At 38.2% G+C, this 17,388-nt stretch overlaps 1 protein-coding gene across 3 annotated transcripts in view; it reads left to right on the top strand.

The window, feature by feature from the left end:
• Positions 1 to 17,388, top strand: part of SOX6 (SRY-box transcription factor 6) — a gene marked incomplete at both ends in the record, with an annotated part of 642,056 nt that overhangs the window by 279,751 nt on the left and 344,917 nt on the right. For all 3 annotated transcript variants that reach the window (XM_079708162.1, XM_079708163.1, XM_079708164.1), the window contains one exon: positions 13,186 to 13,393. In XM_079708162.1, the coding sequence (XP_079564288.1) occupies positions 13,186 to 13,393 (208 nt within the window). The remainder of the gene's footprint in view (positions 1 to 13,185; positions 13,394 to 17,388) is intronic.

Genomic DNA, 17,388 nt, shown 5'->3' with positions numbered 1-17,388 from the left:
GTTTAATGTATCATTTAAAGCTTGTGTTTCCTTATTTATTTTCATTTTGGATGATCTGTCCATTGGTGAAAGTGGGGTGTTAAAGTCCCCTACTATGAGTGTGTTACTGTGGATTTCCCCTTTTATGGCTGTTAGTATTTGCCTTATATATTGAGGTGCTCCTATGTTGGGTGCATAAATATTTACAATTGTTATATCTTCTTCTTGGATCGATCCCTGTATCATTATGTAGTGTCCTTCTTTGTCTCTTGTAATAGTCTTTATTTTAAAGTCTATTTTGTCTGATATAAGAATTGCTACTCCAGCTTTCTTTTGATTTCCATTTGCATGGAATATCTTTTTCCATCCCCTTACTTTCAGTCTGTATCTGTCTCTAGGTCTGAAGTGGGTCTCTTGTAGACAGCATATATATGGGTCTTGTTTTTGTATCCATTCAGCCAATCTGTGTCTTTTGGTGGGAGCATTTAGTCCATTTACATTTAAGGTAATTATTGATATGTATGTTCCTATTCCCATTTCCCTAATTGTTTTGGGTTCGTTATTGTAGGTATTTTCCTTCTGTTGTGTTTCTTGCCTAGAGAAGTTCCTTTAGCATTTGTTGTAAAGCTGGTTTGGTGGTGCTGAACTCTCTCAGCTTTTGCTTGTCTGTAAACGTTTTAATTTCTCCATCAAATCTGAATGAGATCCTTGCTGGGTAGAGTAGTCTTGGTTGCAGGTTTTTCTCCTTCATCACTTTAATTATGTCCTGCCACTCCCTTCTGGCTTGTAGAGTTTCTGCTGAGAGATCAGCTGTTAACCTGATGGGGATTCCCTTGTGTGTTATTTGTTGTTTTTCCCTTGCTGCTTTTAATATGATTTCTTTGTGTTTAATTTTTGACAGTTTGATTAATATGTGTCTTGGCGTATTTCTCCTTGGATTTATTCTGTATGGGACTCTCTGTGCCTCCTGGACTTGATTAACTATTTCCTTTCCCATATTAGGGAAGTTTTCAACTATAATCTCTTCAAATATTTTCTCAGTCCCTTTCTTTTTCTCTTCTTCTTCTGGAACCCCTATAATTCGAATGTTGGTGCGTTTAATGTTGTCGCAGAAGTCTCTGAGACTGTCCTCTGTTCTTTTCATTCTTTTTTCTTTATTTTGCTCTGCATCAGTTATTTCCACTATTCTATCTTCCACCTCACTTATCCGTTCTTCTGCCTCAGTTATTCTGCTATTGATCCCATCTAGAGTATTTTTCATTTCATTTATTGTGTTTTTAATTGATGCTTGATTCATCTTTAGTTCTTCTAGGTCCTTGTTAACTGTTTCTTGCATTTTGTCTATTCTATTTCCAAGATTTTGGATCTTGGATCATCTTTACTATCATTATTCTGAATTCTTTTTCAGGTAGACTGCCTATTACCTCTTCATTTGTTAGGTTTGGTAGGTTTTTATCTTGCTCCTTCACCTGCTGTGTGTTTTTTTGTCTTCTCATTTTGCTTATCTTACTGTGTTTGGGGTCTCCTTTTTGTAGGCTGCAGGTTCGTAGTTCCCGTTGTTTTTGGTGTCTGTCCCCAGTGGCTAAGGTTGTTTCAGTAGGTTGTGTAGGCTTCCTGGTGGGGGGGACTAGTGCCTGTGTTCTGGTGGTTGAGGCTCGATCTTGTCTTTCGGGTGGACAGGTCCACGTCTAGTGGTGTGTTTTGGGGTGCCTGTGTCCTTATTATGTTTTGGGGCAGCCTTTCTGCTAATGGGTGGGGTTGTGTTCCTGTCTTGCTAGTTGCTTGGCATAGGGTGACCAGCACTGTAGCTTGCTGGTCGTTGACTGAAGCTGGGTGCTGGTGTTGAGATGGAGATCTCTCGGAGATTTTCACCGCTTGATATTATGTGGAGCTGGGAGGTCTCTTGTGGACCCGTGTCCTGAAGTTGGCTCTCCCACTTCAGAGGCACAGCACTGACTCCTGGCTGCAGCACCAAGAGCCTTTCATCTACCCGACTCAGAATAAAAGGGAGAAAAGGTAGAAAGAAAGAATTAGTAGAGGAAAGACAGAGAGAAAGAAAGAAAGGAAGAAGGAAAGAAAGGAAGGAAGGAAGGACGGAAGGAAGGAAGAAAGAAAGAAAGAAAGAAAGAAAGAAAGAAAGAAAGAGGGAGGGAGGGAGGAAGGACGGAAAGAAAGAAAGAAAGTAAGAAAGAAAGAAGGACAAGAGGGAGGGAGGGAGGAAGGAAGGAAAGAAAGAAAAAGGGGTGGAGGGAGGGAGGGACAAGGAAAGGTAGGAAAAAAAGAAAGAGAGAAGATAAAGTAAAATAGAATAAAGTATAAAATATAGTAGTTATTAAAAATAAAAAAGTAGTTATTGAAAAAAAAAACCGACGGATAGAATCCTGGGACCTATGGTGGAAGCAAAGCTATACAGAGAAAATCTCACACAGAATCATACACATACACATTCACAAAAAGAGAACAGGGGGAAAAAACCGAAAATCTTGCTCTCAAAGTCCACCTCCTCAACTTGGGATAATTCGTTGTAAAAAGAGGAAAAGGGGAAAAAGTCTGAAATCTTGCTCTCAAAGTCCACCTCCTTAATTTGGGATAATTCGCTGTAAAAAGAGGAAAAGGGGAAAAAATCTTAAATCTTGTCCTCAAAGTCCACCTCCTCAATTTGGGATGATTCGCTCGCTGTCCATTCATGCACTCCACAGACGCAGGGCACATCAAGCGGACCGTGGAGCTTTAATCCGCTGCCTCCGAGGCTGCATAGAGAGAGATTTCCCTGTCTCTTCTCTGCTCTTACAGCTCCCGGGACTCAGCCTTGGACCTGGCCCCGCCTCTGCGCGTAGGTCGCCGGAGGGCGTCCGTTCTTCGCTCAGACAGGACGGGTTTAAAGGAACCGCTGATTCGGGGGCTCTGGCTCACTCAGGCCGAGGGGAGGGAGGGGCACGCAGTGCGGGGCGGGCCTGCGGCGGCAGAGGCCGGCATGACGCTGCACCAGCCCGAGGCGCTCCGTGCGGTTTCCCGGGGAAGCCGTCCCTGGGTCCCGGGACCCCGGCAGTGGCGGGCTGCACAGGCTCCCCGGAAGGGGGGGTGGACAGTGACCTGCGCTCGCACACAGGCCTTGTGGCGGCGGCAGCAGCAGCCCCAGCGTCCCACGCCCATCTCCGGGGTCCGCGCCCGTCTCTGGAGCTTCTTCAAGCAGCGCTCTCAATGCCCTCTCCTCGCGCACCAGGAAACAAAAGGGAAGAAAAAGTCTCTTGCCTCTTCGGCAGCTCCAGACCCTTTCCCCGGACTCCCTCCGGGCTAGCCGCGGCGCACCAACCCCTTCAGGCTCTCTTCCTGCCGCCAGCCCCAGTACTCTCCCTGCGCTCCGACCGAAACCCGATACCCAAGCCTCAGCTCCCAGCCCTGCCCGCCCCGCTGGCCGAGCGGACAATCCTTTCGGGCTGGTGTGTGCCTGAGGGCACTGATCCTCTGTGCGGGAATCTCTCCGCTTTGCCCTCCGCACCCCTGTTGCTGTGCTCTCCTCGGCTACTCCGAAGCTTTCTCCCTCCGCCACCCGCAGTCTCCGCCCGCGAAGGGGCTTCTAGTGTGTGGAAACCTTTCCTCCTTCACGGCTCCCTCCCACTGGTGCAGGTCCCGTCCCTATCCTTTTGTCTCTGTTTATTCTTTTTTCTTTTGCCCTACGCAGGTATGTGGGGAGTTTCTTGCCTTTTGGGGGGGGGGGGGTCTGAGGTCTTCTGTCAGCGTTCAGTAGGTGTTCTGTAGGAGTTGCTCCACGTGTAGATGAATTTCTGATGTATCTGTGGGGAGGAAGGTGATCTCCGCGTCTTACTCTTCCGCCATCTTCCTCCGGACCCCTGAGGTCCCCGCCTGGAGCCAGGGCTGGCAGAGGGGCTGGACGGCGACGGGCGGTCCCGCGCAGGCGGCGGGCGCGGATGCACAGTCCGCGGCGCTGCTGCAGCACCAGCAGACTCCTCAGCAGCACCGGCAGTGCACCCGCCTCTCAGGCGGCCGTGGCCTCCATTGCTCTCCCCGCCGCCGCCAGCGCGCGGCACTGCGCTCCGAAAATTTTGAACTTAAAATATATATTTATTATTTATTTATTTTTGGCTGCGTTGGGTCTCAGTTGTGGCACGTGGGATCGTTGTTGAGGCATGCGGTATCTTTCCTTGTGGCGCAGCGGCTTCTCTCTAGTTGTGGCATGCAGGTTGTGGCACGTGTGTTCCAGAGCGCGTGGGCTCTGTAGTTTTCAGCATGCCGGCTCTCTCGTTGAGGTGCGCGAACTCAGTATTTGTGGTGCGCGGGCTTAGTTGCCCTGCGGCATGTGGGATCTTGGTTCCCTGACCAAGGATCGAACCTGGGTCCCCTGCATTGTAAGGTGGATTCTTTACCACTGGACCACCAAGGAAGTCCCTTAAAACATATAAATGCAGTACATACCAAGATAGGTGGAGCCATCTGTCTTGGCAGAGAAGATTGATCACTGACATGGTTGATTTGCCTGTACATGGTGATTTAAAAAAAACAGAAGCTACTTTTAGTTGGTTTTATTATCATTTTTAATTTCTTTACAGACACTGCATCCCTTTAATTCCCTCCAGTCAAAGACTACCAGGAACATACCCATAGTTGAGCAAATTGGGTTTATTACTCATTGCAGTAGGGAGAACTCACACCATAGAGAACCATGGAGTGTCTCAGTAAGAGAATATTCAAAAGAACTTTTTTAGGATTTGGGCTTTGTTTGAGTGATTTGGGGTAGGGTCTGAGGAAACAGAGGTTTGCCATAGATTGGGGGCTATCAGAAATCAGGGACAAATCTGTGATTGGATATCTCAATAAGTCTTATTATAGGGAGGGCAGACTAAAGTAAGGATAAAGCTGTAACTGGAGAGACAGTATAACTAAAATGGAAAACAAAGCAAAACAAAAATGACAATATAAGGCAATAAGAATGAACACACTTAATTCAGCCTTGCTAATAGGTGGAGGAAAGAGTAAGAGAGGAAAGGGTAAGAGAGGATAATATTCTGTCTCTGCAATTTCATTGGTTAGGGTTAGGGTTCAGGTAGGGAAGTTGATCATGCTGCTGCTTAGAGAAGCCGTTTCCACTCATTTCTCCCAACTGTAATGGCTTCCACCTGCATGTGGGTTTCAACTCTATTATGCAGGGCAAGATTGCATTCCTGACCCATGGTCTCTGCCTGTCTTAATTTCTGACATCTTATCGGACTTTTGCAACCCCAGTCTCTCCTCTGCTTGCAGTATGGCTGCCCATTCACATTCCTGGTCAAGGTGCAGGTGGAAACCCAGCTAAATTAGAGCTGTAGTATACTGTAGCTGCTCCTGGACAGAGTGGAGATAATCCATATGAAGTTAGGTTAAGTGAGAATTGATAGTGTCCCTAGACGAAGATAATTGGACAAAGGACATTTAAATTTAATAATACGAATATCTATCATTTATTGAGTACTCAGGTGATGGGCACTCCCCTAAGTGCTTTATACATTATTCATTTCTCACAGCAACTATTTGAGCATATAATTATAACTCCATCCTATAAAAAGGCATAGTCTAACTCCCATCTCCTTGACTATGGGTCAGCCTTGGTGACTTACTATTGAATAGATTGCATTGACAGTTACAGGGCATGACTTCCCAGACTAGGTTAGAAAAAGTGATATAACTTTCTTCTGGCTCTTTTGGGGGCATACACCTTTGGAGGCCTGAACTACCGTGTAAGAAGTCCAGCTAGTCTGAAGCAATGTGCTGGAGAGAAAAGATCATGTAGAGAGATCACATCGAGGAAGATGTCCAAGGAACCCCAAGTTCCAACCCCAAGCTCTTGAAGTGTTCACATCTGTGAAAAAAGAAGCCTTTGAGATGACTCCAACCTTAGCCACTGACTTAAGGGCAAGCTCATGAGGGACCTTGAGACAGAACCACCCAGCCCAGATGCTCCTGAATTCCTGACCCATGGAAACCACTAAAGATAATAAATCATTATTGTTGTTTTAAGCACAAAGTTTTAGGGTGATTTTTATACAGTAGATAACTAATGTAATGTATCTTGGTAATTCTTGGATTAGGGTTAATAACAGTGGAATTCCTGTCTCAAAAGTAGGTAAAGCTCCTCTCTGGAAATGTAAGGTAAGAAAAGATTTAGAAGATACGTGTTATTGAAACTACGGCATCTTTTACTGTTGAAAGTGATTTTAGTATAGCCCTGTGGAATGGAAAAAACACTGGATTGGGTGTCAGAAAACCTACATTTAGAGTTTAGCTCTGCCAGTTTTACCTGTGTGACATGGGGAAAACCACATAACCTTCTGAGTGTTACTTTTCTTCACGCTAAAACAAACTTTGGTATTCAGTTCTTGGCAACACATTTTTAGAACAACATCTAGAGACTGGAGTGTATCAGAGGAGAATGACGAAGGGTCTGGAAACCATGTCAAATGGTAAATAGGTGTTGAAACTAAAGGAGTTTCACCTAGAAAAGGACTGTTAACCTAACCCCTCCCTTAAAATACTTCGAACAACTTTAACATGGAATAGGAAATAGATTGATTTTGTGTGTCTTTTGAGGGCAAACAGGAAACTATGGGTGATAATAATAAGGATCTAGATTTTAGCTGGCCAATGATTCCCTTTTAAATAACTAGAGTTATCAGAAAATATTATTTGTGAGTCCTCAGATGCAGAAATGCCAAGGAAAGAAAGCTTGGTTATTTTTTCTGGTTTCAATATAGGGAAACTATAATATACTAACTCTCTAGATATGTTCAATAAGGCCAAACTCTATTCTCTTAAATTATTTTTATTGCATTGGCCAAAAGGTTCGTTTGTTTTTTTCCGTAAGATGATTCTAGTAGCACTTAGTTGTCTTTACCTTCATTCAAAACAATTTTGTTAGATTGTATGTGACAGCTGTCATATCAGCGTGCATTAAAAAAAAAGACATCAAAATTGGTGAATTTTTGTGTAGCCATTTTAATATTAAAGATGGAAGAAAACAACATTTTTGGCATATTATGTTTTATTATTTAAAGAAAGGTAAAAATGGAGCTGAAATGCAAAAAAAGATTTGTGCAGTGTATGGAGAAGGTGCTGTGACTGATAGAACATCTCAAAAGTGGTTTGCGAAGTTTCATGCTGGAGACTTCGCACTCAATGGTGCTCCATGGTCAGGTAGACCAGTTGACGTTGATAGTGATCAAATCAAGACATTAATTGAGAACAGTCAACGTTATACCATGAGGGAGATAGCAACATACTCAAAATGTCCAAATCAAGCGTTGAAAATCATTTGCACCACTTAGTTATGTTAATCGCTTTGATGTTTGGGTTCCACATAAGCGGAAAAAACCTTCTTGACTGTATTCCCTCATGCGATTCTCTACTTAAATGTAATGAAAACATTCCGTTTTTAAAACAAATTGTGATGGGAAGTGAAAAGTGGTTACTGTACAATCATGTAGAACAGAAGATATCATGGGACAAGGGAGATGAACTGCCATCAACCACACCAAAGGCCGGTCTTCATCCAAAGAAGGTGATGTTGTGTATATGGTGGGATTGGAAAGGAGTCCTCTATTATGAGCTCCTTCTGGAAAACCAAACGATTAATACCAGCAAGTACTGCTCCTAGTTAGACCAACTGAAAGTAGCACTTGACGAAAAGCATCCGGAATTAGTCAACAGAAAATGCATAATCTTCTATCAGGATAACGCAAGACCGCATGTTTCTTTGATGACCAGGCAAAACCTGTTACAGCTTGGCTGGGATGTTCTGATTCATTTGCCATACTCACCAGACATTGCACCTTCGGATTTCCATTTATTTACTTCTTTACAAAATTCTCCTAATGGAAAAAATTTCAATTCCTTGGAAGACTGTAAAAGACACCTGGAACAGTTCTTTGCTCAAAAAGATAAAAAGTTTTAGGAAGATAGCATTATGAAGTTGCCTGGAAAAATGGTAGAAGGTAGTGGAGCAAAAGGGTGAATATGTTGTTCAATAAAGTTCTTGGTGAAAATGAAAAATGTGTCTTTATTTTTACTTAAAAACCAAAGATACTCTTTGGCCAACCCAATATATTTCCTCTAAGCATCTCTTTATAAAATGATTTTTGTTCTTCCTTATTGCATAAGCAATATGTTCATCAGTGTTTATCAGTGATAAATTAGAAAACACAGATAAGCAAAAAAAGGAAAGAAAAATTACCAATAATCTCATAACCATTTATAAATCACTCTAAATATTTTGGTGTATATCTTCTAAGGTTTTTTTTTTTGTGGCCACATTTACCCTTATGCACGCATGTAACAAAATTGAAGTTATATACTAAAATACTATGATATATCCTTTTCTCCATTTGATACCTCTTCCCTTGTAAATAAATTATTCTACAACTTTTTTTTGGTATTCATATTCAACCTTGAAAATAGTATTTATTTTCTGATTAAAAGTATTACTTATGATAGAACATTTGCAAAATATGTGTAACTTCAAAAAGAAAATATAAAACTACCTATTATTTCAAGACTCAGAGGACCATTAACATTTTGTTGGAAATTCTGTCTTCTGTACATAATTTAAATATATATATATATATTAGTGTTTCTCACTAACATACTTTTTACTAGTAATACATTATGAATAGTCCCACGTCACTAAATTTTCTGCAAAAATATGATTTTCAATGATTTCAAATTATTCCACCATATGGATAAAACCATAATGCCCTCAAATAATCCCTGCTATTGGAAATACAAATTGCCTCTAATTATTCATCACTATAAACAACACTATATTCAACATATATAATATTGTTTTTAATGGCCATGTGGTATCCCATTGTGTAGCTATATCATCTTTTATTGAATGAATCCCTTATTTTTTAATATCTCAGTTGTTAACATTTTGCTTAAATAAGCAATTCTGTCATTGCTAGAGCGAATCTTTACCCTTAGCCTTAAGTTTTTATTATTTTTGACATATTTGGTGAATAATTGTTTCATCATCCAACAATGTGACAACATTTTTTTTTTTATGTTTTGGAGGTATATAGAAGAAGCATAAGACATGAGGTATATAGAAGAAGCATAAGTTAAGAGCTAAAATTTAGTTGCAAATATGACTAAAACATGCAAAATAATAACGAATAGTTTAGTATATTATTGCGTGGTTCTGACTGCTTCAATGTGTAGTTCAGCGGATAGGATAGTGAGGCCCAGCATAGTCAGAGAGGACTTTAAGGATGAAATGCAGTTTGAGCTGAGCTTTGAAGAGTGGGTTGAGTTCATAGTCAAAGAGAATGTAGTACATTCTAGGGGAAAGGAACAAGACTTGCAAAGGCTCAAAAATTTGATTATGTTTGCTATATTCACAGTACCATGAGAAGGCTATTTGAGTTTAATGTTATTTAATGCCACTGCTGAGCAATCAGTTTTTCATAACTTCTGAAAAATCTGAGCAATATTTATTTTAAAGTTTTTTTCAATTTTATTGAGAAATAATTGACATATAACATTGTATTAAATAAAGATATACAAGTTTCCTTTGAATGAACTAATGCTTACTCAGTGCTCCATATGCTTTTCTTTTTGTGATGTTCATGACTTCTGTCATGTTATACAGTGGTTGTTTTCACAAGAAAGATCAAAAGAAGAGAAGTAATCTCCTTTATGTTACTTTAAAAAATCACAACTAACCAGCCTTCTTTAAAATGTTCATAATTATATCCACATTATAACATTAAGGCAAAGCACATTCATTTCATTACCTTCTCATGGAATCAGTGTTTCTGAAAGTGGGGTGCATCAGAATCACTTGGGATGCTCATATTCCTGGGCCCCACTCTTTGGGGTATGGGAAGAGGTAAGGGAATCTGTATTTTAACATACTTGCCAGAGAATTCTGTACCTTAAAGTTGGAGAAGCACTGCTTTAGTCAAATATTGTCTCAAACCTCTCCACAGCTGTGCTGCAGTGTCATGCATCAAAACTTGATAGATATTATCACTGGACATCTTGCCTCAATTGTTAGTTCATAGGACCAGTTTTGTTTTTAGGAAATTAAAGAATAAGTTGAGCTTTTTTTTTCTGTAAGAAAACTTACTTAAAAATAACCTAGCTCCCTAGAACAAAAACTAGAGATTCTTTGTCAAATTTCTTTTTCTAATTTGGCATTACTGCCTTTTATCTAACAGTAATCTTTCATTGTATCAATAAATGTTTGGATTTATGTGCCCCTTTGTTCAGATGAATTGACTATAGGCCCCCATTCATGAGAGGTCCATATGTCTTTTTTTTTTTTTTTTTTTTTTTTTTTGGGGTACGCGGGCCTCTCACTGTTGTGGCCTCTCCCATTGCGGAGCACAGGCTCCGGACGCGCAGGCTCAGCGGCCATGGCTCATGGGCCCAGCCGCTCTGCGACATGTGGGACCCTCCCGCACCCACGTCTGGACACGAACCTGCGTCCCCTGCATTGGCAGGCGGACTCTCAACCATTGCGCCACCAGGGAAGCCCCCCATATGCCTTAAGTTTTAGAAAGTTAAAAAGTGAAGACCATAAATGGTAAATTTTGCCCCTTTCCATTGTTCCTAAAGATACTATGACATACAACTTAAGCCCTTTATGACTTCATCTTCTGCCCATGTTGGTGCCTTTGTGGCATGTTGCAAGTAGTTCTTGTTGCTTTCTTGGAGAAATCATGACTTACAGCTTCTTGTTCTCTGCTTCTTGGTGGTGTTGAGTGACCTTGCACAGATTATGGGGCTGAAGACAGTGTGGGTCATTGGTGTAGGAACCCATGGTTATTGTCTGTGGTGCAGATGGCAGTGACCACATTCCCATGAGTAAAAAATAAGGAATGTAGTCTATCTAACAAGTAAGTGACATGAGTAAATAGACTGAAATTAGTCCTGAGAGAAAAAAATGATACTGTATGGAGCCTAAATTCTCTAAGGACAACTGTAACTCAGGCTGGAGAGATATTTCTAGCATCTTTCAATTTGGGAGTGGTGGGAAAACTCCTCTTTATTATGGTCAGTGGTGAGTCATTTGTAGGTAACCACTTCTGTGTAACTGTTGTTTTAAGTTGATCTTCAATCCCTTAGGTTGAGCCAGAGTTTGTTTTTGACTTATAGGCAATGATAGACAAATTTGCATTTGAAGTGAAAGTGATCGAAGCATAATTTATCAAATGGTATTACTGATTCAAAAAAGCCTAGGTCACATTTCTGATAGGGACACTATTAAGAGCTGAAATTGGCTTTGGCAAACATATCTCTGAGTTTTTTGTTTGCACAAAGTAGAGAATGAACTGGCCATTCCAAGGAGCCATGTATTAACCATGACTGGCATCTAAAAGAAGGGGTTCCTGTGCATCACTCCACAGTTATTGTAAGCAGTAAATGAAATACAACATATTTCCTGGGGAAAGAAAAGATTTAGGGACAAGGTAAAGAGGAGCCCTTTTTCCTGCCCTGCCCATTTATTTTATCCTTTTCAGTTTATTTTAGTGCAAATGTAATGAGCATCTGCTCCGTGCAAGGCATTTTGATAACAGTGGGATTGAGGAAAAGATTAAGATTTGGCTCATAGTAATTTAAAGCAGCTTTACTGAGATATAATACACATGCCATACTATTTGCTCATTTAATGTGTACAATTCAATTGTTTTTAGTATATTCACAGACTTTACAATACTCAATTTAGTTCAAGACATATTTTTTACTAAGCAATTCCTTAGGTCCAGAGGGGGAAAAACCTCTTTGGCTCCATTCCTAGATCTATTCCTTCCAACAAAATAATGATACCTACCATTTACCAAGCACTGCCTGCTTTGGGCTCAGCACTGTGCCTAGTTGCTTTACAAATGTTAGCTCATTATATGCTACCAATAACTGTGAAAATAAGTTTTATTCCTACCTTGTATGCAATGACAATAATACCTAAATATCTAGCATTTACTAAGTACAATTATCTCATTTAATGTATGTGGAAATGTATTTCTCTAGATTCCATTTTCTTTTCATTCCCTTTCCTACCAGTGATTAACTCTGCAAAATTTTTTTTTTAAACGCTGTAACTTTTACCTCATGCTCTTCCTCTAGTTCTTGATGCTTACTGGGGTTTTTTTTTGTGAAGAAGGAGAGAGATATAGGAGTGATTAAGATTTTTAAGCTTCTGATGAGAACAAAGCCTAGATGCTTTATTTATTTCATACAGTTTTTTATTGGGAGAGAGAATACCCATACACAGACAGATAAGGTGAATGCAAGACTACTGGTGGACTGTGGCCAATAATGTTTGCTTAAAACTCTCAGTTCCGATTTAAAGAGCTATAAAAGCATTTTCTTTTTATAAACTTTTAGGTGTTTATTATTTTCAATCTAAGATTTGCTTTTTCTCCTTCAAAATGGACCTAACTCTCCTACCAGTTAGCCAACTTCTCTGTAATGTGAAATAATTCTTGTGTAAGTGTTTCTGTAACAAACTTGTCTTCTTGTTAAAAAAAAGAAAAAAACAAATCATTTTTAAATGCCACATGAAAAATGTGTGTGACTATGTGCTAAAGTATCAGGGGTAAGTGTAAGAAATAGAAAGAGGTTTCTGTAACTTTGACAGATGTGTAGATAGAAAAAAAACAAACAATTTTCCTCAAACCCCAGCACACAAAAATATTCAGCTTGGCTAACTTTCTGACACTGATTTAGATCTTTTATATATTTTCTGGTGAATAATTAACATGAATATTGAAGCTAATTTCTCTACTGTTTCTAAATTTAGGGATGATGGGGTTCTTTTTTGATGTACAAATATTTTAGGCTGTGGGAAGAGGGTTGCTAATATAAGTGCCAATTAAAAGAAAAACTTTACCATCCTTATAATTAATAATTGAGTCTGAACTATTTTAAATGAAGGGTGTAAATGAGTAAGAAGTTGAAGTGTTCCTTTTAAAATTAAGTTTTTGTACCACTTTGGCTGCTTTTTAGTTAAAAAAGAAAAAGGTCGAATCTGCAATTTCAGGTTAGTTCCTTTGATAATTACCTCTATGTTTAGTATTTTTTTAAGCAGAGATAGTTAATATATTTTATTTGTCCATCTCAGCCTCATATACTGTCATTCTGAGTTTGGGATTTTTCTCCAATGATATGCAAAGAAACATGTTCTAATGGTTTTATTTTATTTTGTTTTTCTAGGAGTCAGAGAATAGTAAGTTATGTTCCCTATATTCCTTCCGAAATACCTCTACCTCACCACATAAGCCTGACGAAGGGAGTCGGGACCGCGAGATAATGACCAGTGTTACTTTTGGAACCCCAGAACGCCGCAAAGGGAGCCTTGCCGATGTGGTGGACACACTGAAACAGAAGAAGCTTGAGGAAATGACTCGGACTGAACAAGAGGGTATGTGTGGACTTAACTGTTGGGCTTTATTCTTTTAAAGATTCCAGGCTTAAAAAAAAAAATGAGTGGGATTTTAAGGGCCAGAGAAGTGCATAATTGGCACTAGCAAGGAAAAAGTTATTCAGAGGTTACCATGGTGATGGCAGATTGTGATCCATTAGAAGTGTTAAGCAGATAGCTCCATTTCTCTACAACTTTGTGCATTTTACTTGGCTCTTATAATAACAAATCAAGGTTTTAAACTGACTATAAGCCTTGCTCTGGAAAAGGGAGTACAGATATTTTCCTAGCCACAACTTTATTTTTCATTTTTTCTCCCTTATTTCCTCTTGATGGATAGTGTTTTATTATGAAAATATAAACTGTTTAAAAAGAAAAAGACCCCTAATTTATTTCTCCTCATTTTTATAAATATTATAAATTTATAAATATTATTATTTTACCTCCAAATGTTGCAGAATTGAGAGCTGAGGGTTTCTAATACTATTAAAGCTAAATGTTTAAGGGAGGAGTTCTTTGACACATGACATCTACTGAAACATCCATCTTCTCTACTCTCTCTACAAGAGTCCACTTAGGTTAACCTAGGTCCTAAAAAGTAGATGAAAGAAGACTCTCTAATAATATGTTTAAATTAAATAAATCAACTCTGAGTGATTGCTATACTATGTATATTCTTTCATTTTTTTATGTACAGATTTTAGACTTTAAAATGTAGGATAATTAATGGTTCTGGATTACTACTTACATTGTAAGTTAAATTTAAACCTCTGTGGTACTATAGGGAAATAGGGATTTGATATAAGGGAATCTTTCATGTAAGTTAATTTTATTCCTTTAAGGGCTCAGAAGTTTAAAAATTTCAAATTAATTTTTGTGATGTGTCCACCCCATCAGCAATCTTTGTGGAAGCTTCTAAAATGTATTACATGCTTCCCTATCTTACTAATCAGATTATATGGCACAAAATGTAAACTTTTTTGTTGACTCAGGGTCATGATGCAGTAGAATATGAACTCCAATACCTATCTAACAATCATGTGACCCTGGGTAAGTTCTTCAATCTCCCTGAACCACAAAATTTAAAGTTTGGTATGGTAGTAACCTGACTTCTTAACTCAAACATTTTGAGAATTAACTATAATAATTAATGTGTCTTATGAACTGTAAATTACATACATTTGAGGTATTGTGATGATAATTATCATAAATGTCAATTACTTTACCATGCTATAATGTAATGATGCCCCCAGAGATCTTTGAGATAATTAGGACAGTTGGCTTTATGGTTATTTCTCTGCAATTATGAAACTTTAGAGTTGCTGTAGCTGCTTGATTTAGATATCTTTTTTGGAGTGCGTGTGTGTGTGTGTATGTGTGTGTTTTGGTTTCTCTTCCTTTAATATCAGGTTTCAGACTGTTACTTCTTACCTAGTTGTGAATATTTTCTAATTTGCTTCTTATATTCATCTGTCAATTATGAAATTAGATGATCATAACATTCTGGACTATATTTAAAATATGAACAAACATTTCTGGGTGAGTTGCTAAGAGATTCTGGGCAATATACTTGCCCTTCAGTACATGAACTTCATGCTGACTCTTCTGGCTGCTCAGAGACTTTATATTCCTCATTCATGGCTATTCTAGAATAACTGAGGCTGCCAGATCAATAAACTCTGAATAAATGAGATTGCTAGGTTACATTTAATTGCGATTCACCAAAAAGATTGTTTTAGCTCTATAAGAAAGTGGTTTCAACATACTTTAGAGGGCTCTGTTGTGTAAAAATAAAGAAATTGATTTGTGATGATTTTTTTAGGGGGAGGGGTCTAGACTGCTAGGGAATTTAAAATCATCCTTCTCTTGAAAGTAATGATTAGTGTTTTCTTCTTCATTATTGTGTGTTATAGATTTGATACAAGAGAGGCATTTGTAAGATGAGACCTCTCATTTAAGAGTCCTTTGTCATTATATTCCTACTATTGAAGAATGTTTTTTATGTACTCTACAGAACTTTGTTTTCTACAGTACATATATTTTAGGCATCGGAAATTCAAGCATTTTTAGTGCATATCAATGTATATAATACATTAAGTACAAATAGAAATGATAAAAAGTGTGCTTATCAAACAGATTCCAAAAATCTGGGAGGAATGCTGAATATAATGTATGAAAGAAACAAAAAGTCAAGAGTTTTTGACAAACTGAAAATATAAACTTAAAACTAACCCATCAAGATAAAATTTAATAGGTCTTATTGTCAAGTCCAGAGGCTGTGACCAAAATTCCTATCTGCACAAGTAATTACTGAAGGAAATTTAAATAGCAGACACATGATTAAAAAAAAAAAATCCAACATATGAGTTTTAGGTGACAGAGAGTGCAATGGGGTCAGTGCAGTGAATACTGCCAAAAAATTGCCAGCGCTATCCCAGTCAGCATTACTAGAATTACAGTATGTAGGATTCAAGAGGTGTCAGTCCCACTGAACTTCCTGCTCAAAAGAATGCACCTGAAGTATTGTGTTGAGAATTACTACACTTTAAGGGGAACTCAGAAGTGTTGGGATATTCTCAGAGGAGAACAAATGACATGCTAACAGACACAGAATTATATAATAAGAGGAATAATTAAAGAAACTAGTAATATTATCATTATATTCTCATAAAATATTATATATCATTGAAATTATAACAAGACCAGCTGTCTAACAGTGTAGCTGTCCATGTAAGGAGAGACTTTCTTTGAAAGATAATAAATTATCTTTGGAGGTATGCAGCAATTTTAATTGCCATTTTAAAAGGTTATTTTAGACGAGGGGTAATTGGTCTTTTTCTGCCAAGACTGTGAATTTTTATGAACAGTATGCTTATACAGTGTTCTATAGTTCATGGTATATTTTTTATAGCCCTAATCAAGAACTACATAGTATGATTATTTTTCTACAAGTTTTCTTCTTATTTTGCAAGGTGCTATGTTAGAACTGAGGGATTCTTACTTTCTTTCTTTTTTTGGCTGTGGATCCCTTTGGTGGCTTGGCAATGCCTACAGGTCCATTCTTATTTTAAATGCATAAAGTAAAATCCATGGAATTATGAGAAAATGAATTATATTAAAATGTTAAATAATTTAAAATTTTTGTGATATGGTATGAAGTACTACTTTACTAATGCATTAAACACAAGATCTAATGGAGGGACTAAAAATACAATTTTGAAGTAGTGATAAGTATAAAAGATATTTTGAGATATCTTCAACAAGTACAATGTGATATAAAAATATATTGTTATTTTATTGGTTACAATGTCACAGATATTATGAATTTATGGTTTGTTGCCTGCATCAATAATTTTAAAAATGCAAATTTTCAGTTAAAAAAATTGGTGAAAATGAATTTTTTCCATCCAAGTTCACAGACTTCCTGAATTCTACGGATAGACTCCTGGGGTCTGTGGACCCTAGGTTTAGAACCACTATGCTACATGATATTGCACACCTATCATGAATAGAACAATAGTCTCTAAATTTAAAGAGTTCATATTCTAGTAAAAGGTGTAAAACATATACAAAATGAACTCTAATTCATATTTAATATGTGATAAGTTCCATGAGAGCTACATAGATAAAATGTTATAGGAGTTTACAAGATAGATTGTGCCTGCCTAGGAAACCATGGAGAGATTCTATAGGAAAATGAGTCTTAACTGTTCTTGGAGAATGAAAGGATATATAAGTAAGTAGAAATGGAAGGGAAGGACATTTCAGTCAAAAGGAACAGGCAGAGAGCTTTAAAACAGCCTTCAGGTTCTACTTTAAAGTATGTGAAAATGCATATAGGGTATAAGACTGAAAAGGTAGTTTCTGTTCATCACAGTGGCCCTTAAATTCTTGGCTAAGAAGCTCAAACTTTATATTGAAAGTTATGGAGGAACCACTGACTGTTTTTTAGCACAGTAAGTTGATGGATTAGAGCTTTCCTCCAGGAAAGTTAA

The sequence above is a fragment of the Hyperoodon ampullatus genome, assembly GCF_949752795.1.
Source record: "Hyperoodon ampullatus genome assembly, chromosome: 7".
NCBI classification, from domain to species: Eukaryota; Metazoa; Chordata; class Mammalia; order Artiodactyla; family Ziphiidae; genus Hyperoodon; species Hyperoodon ampullatus.
Note: the sequence above shows the minus strand (reverse complement) of the source record. Positions and strands in the feature narration are given on the sequence as shown.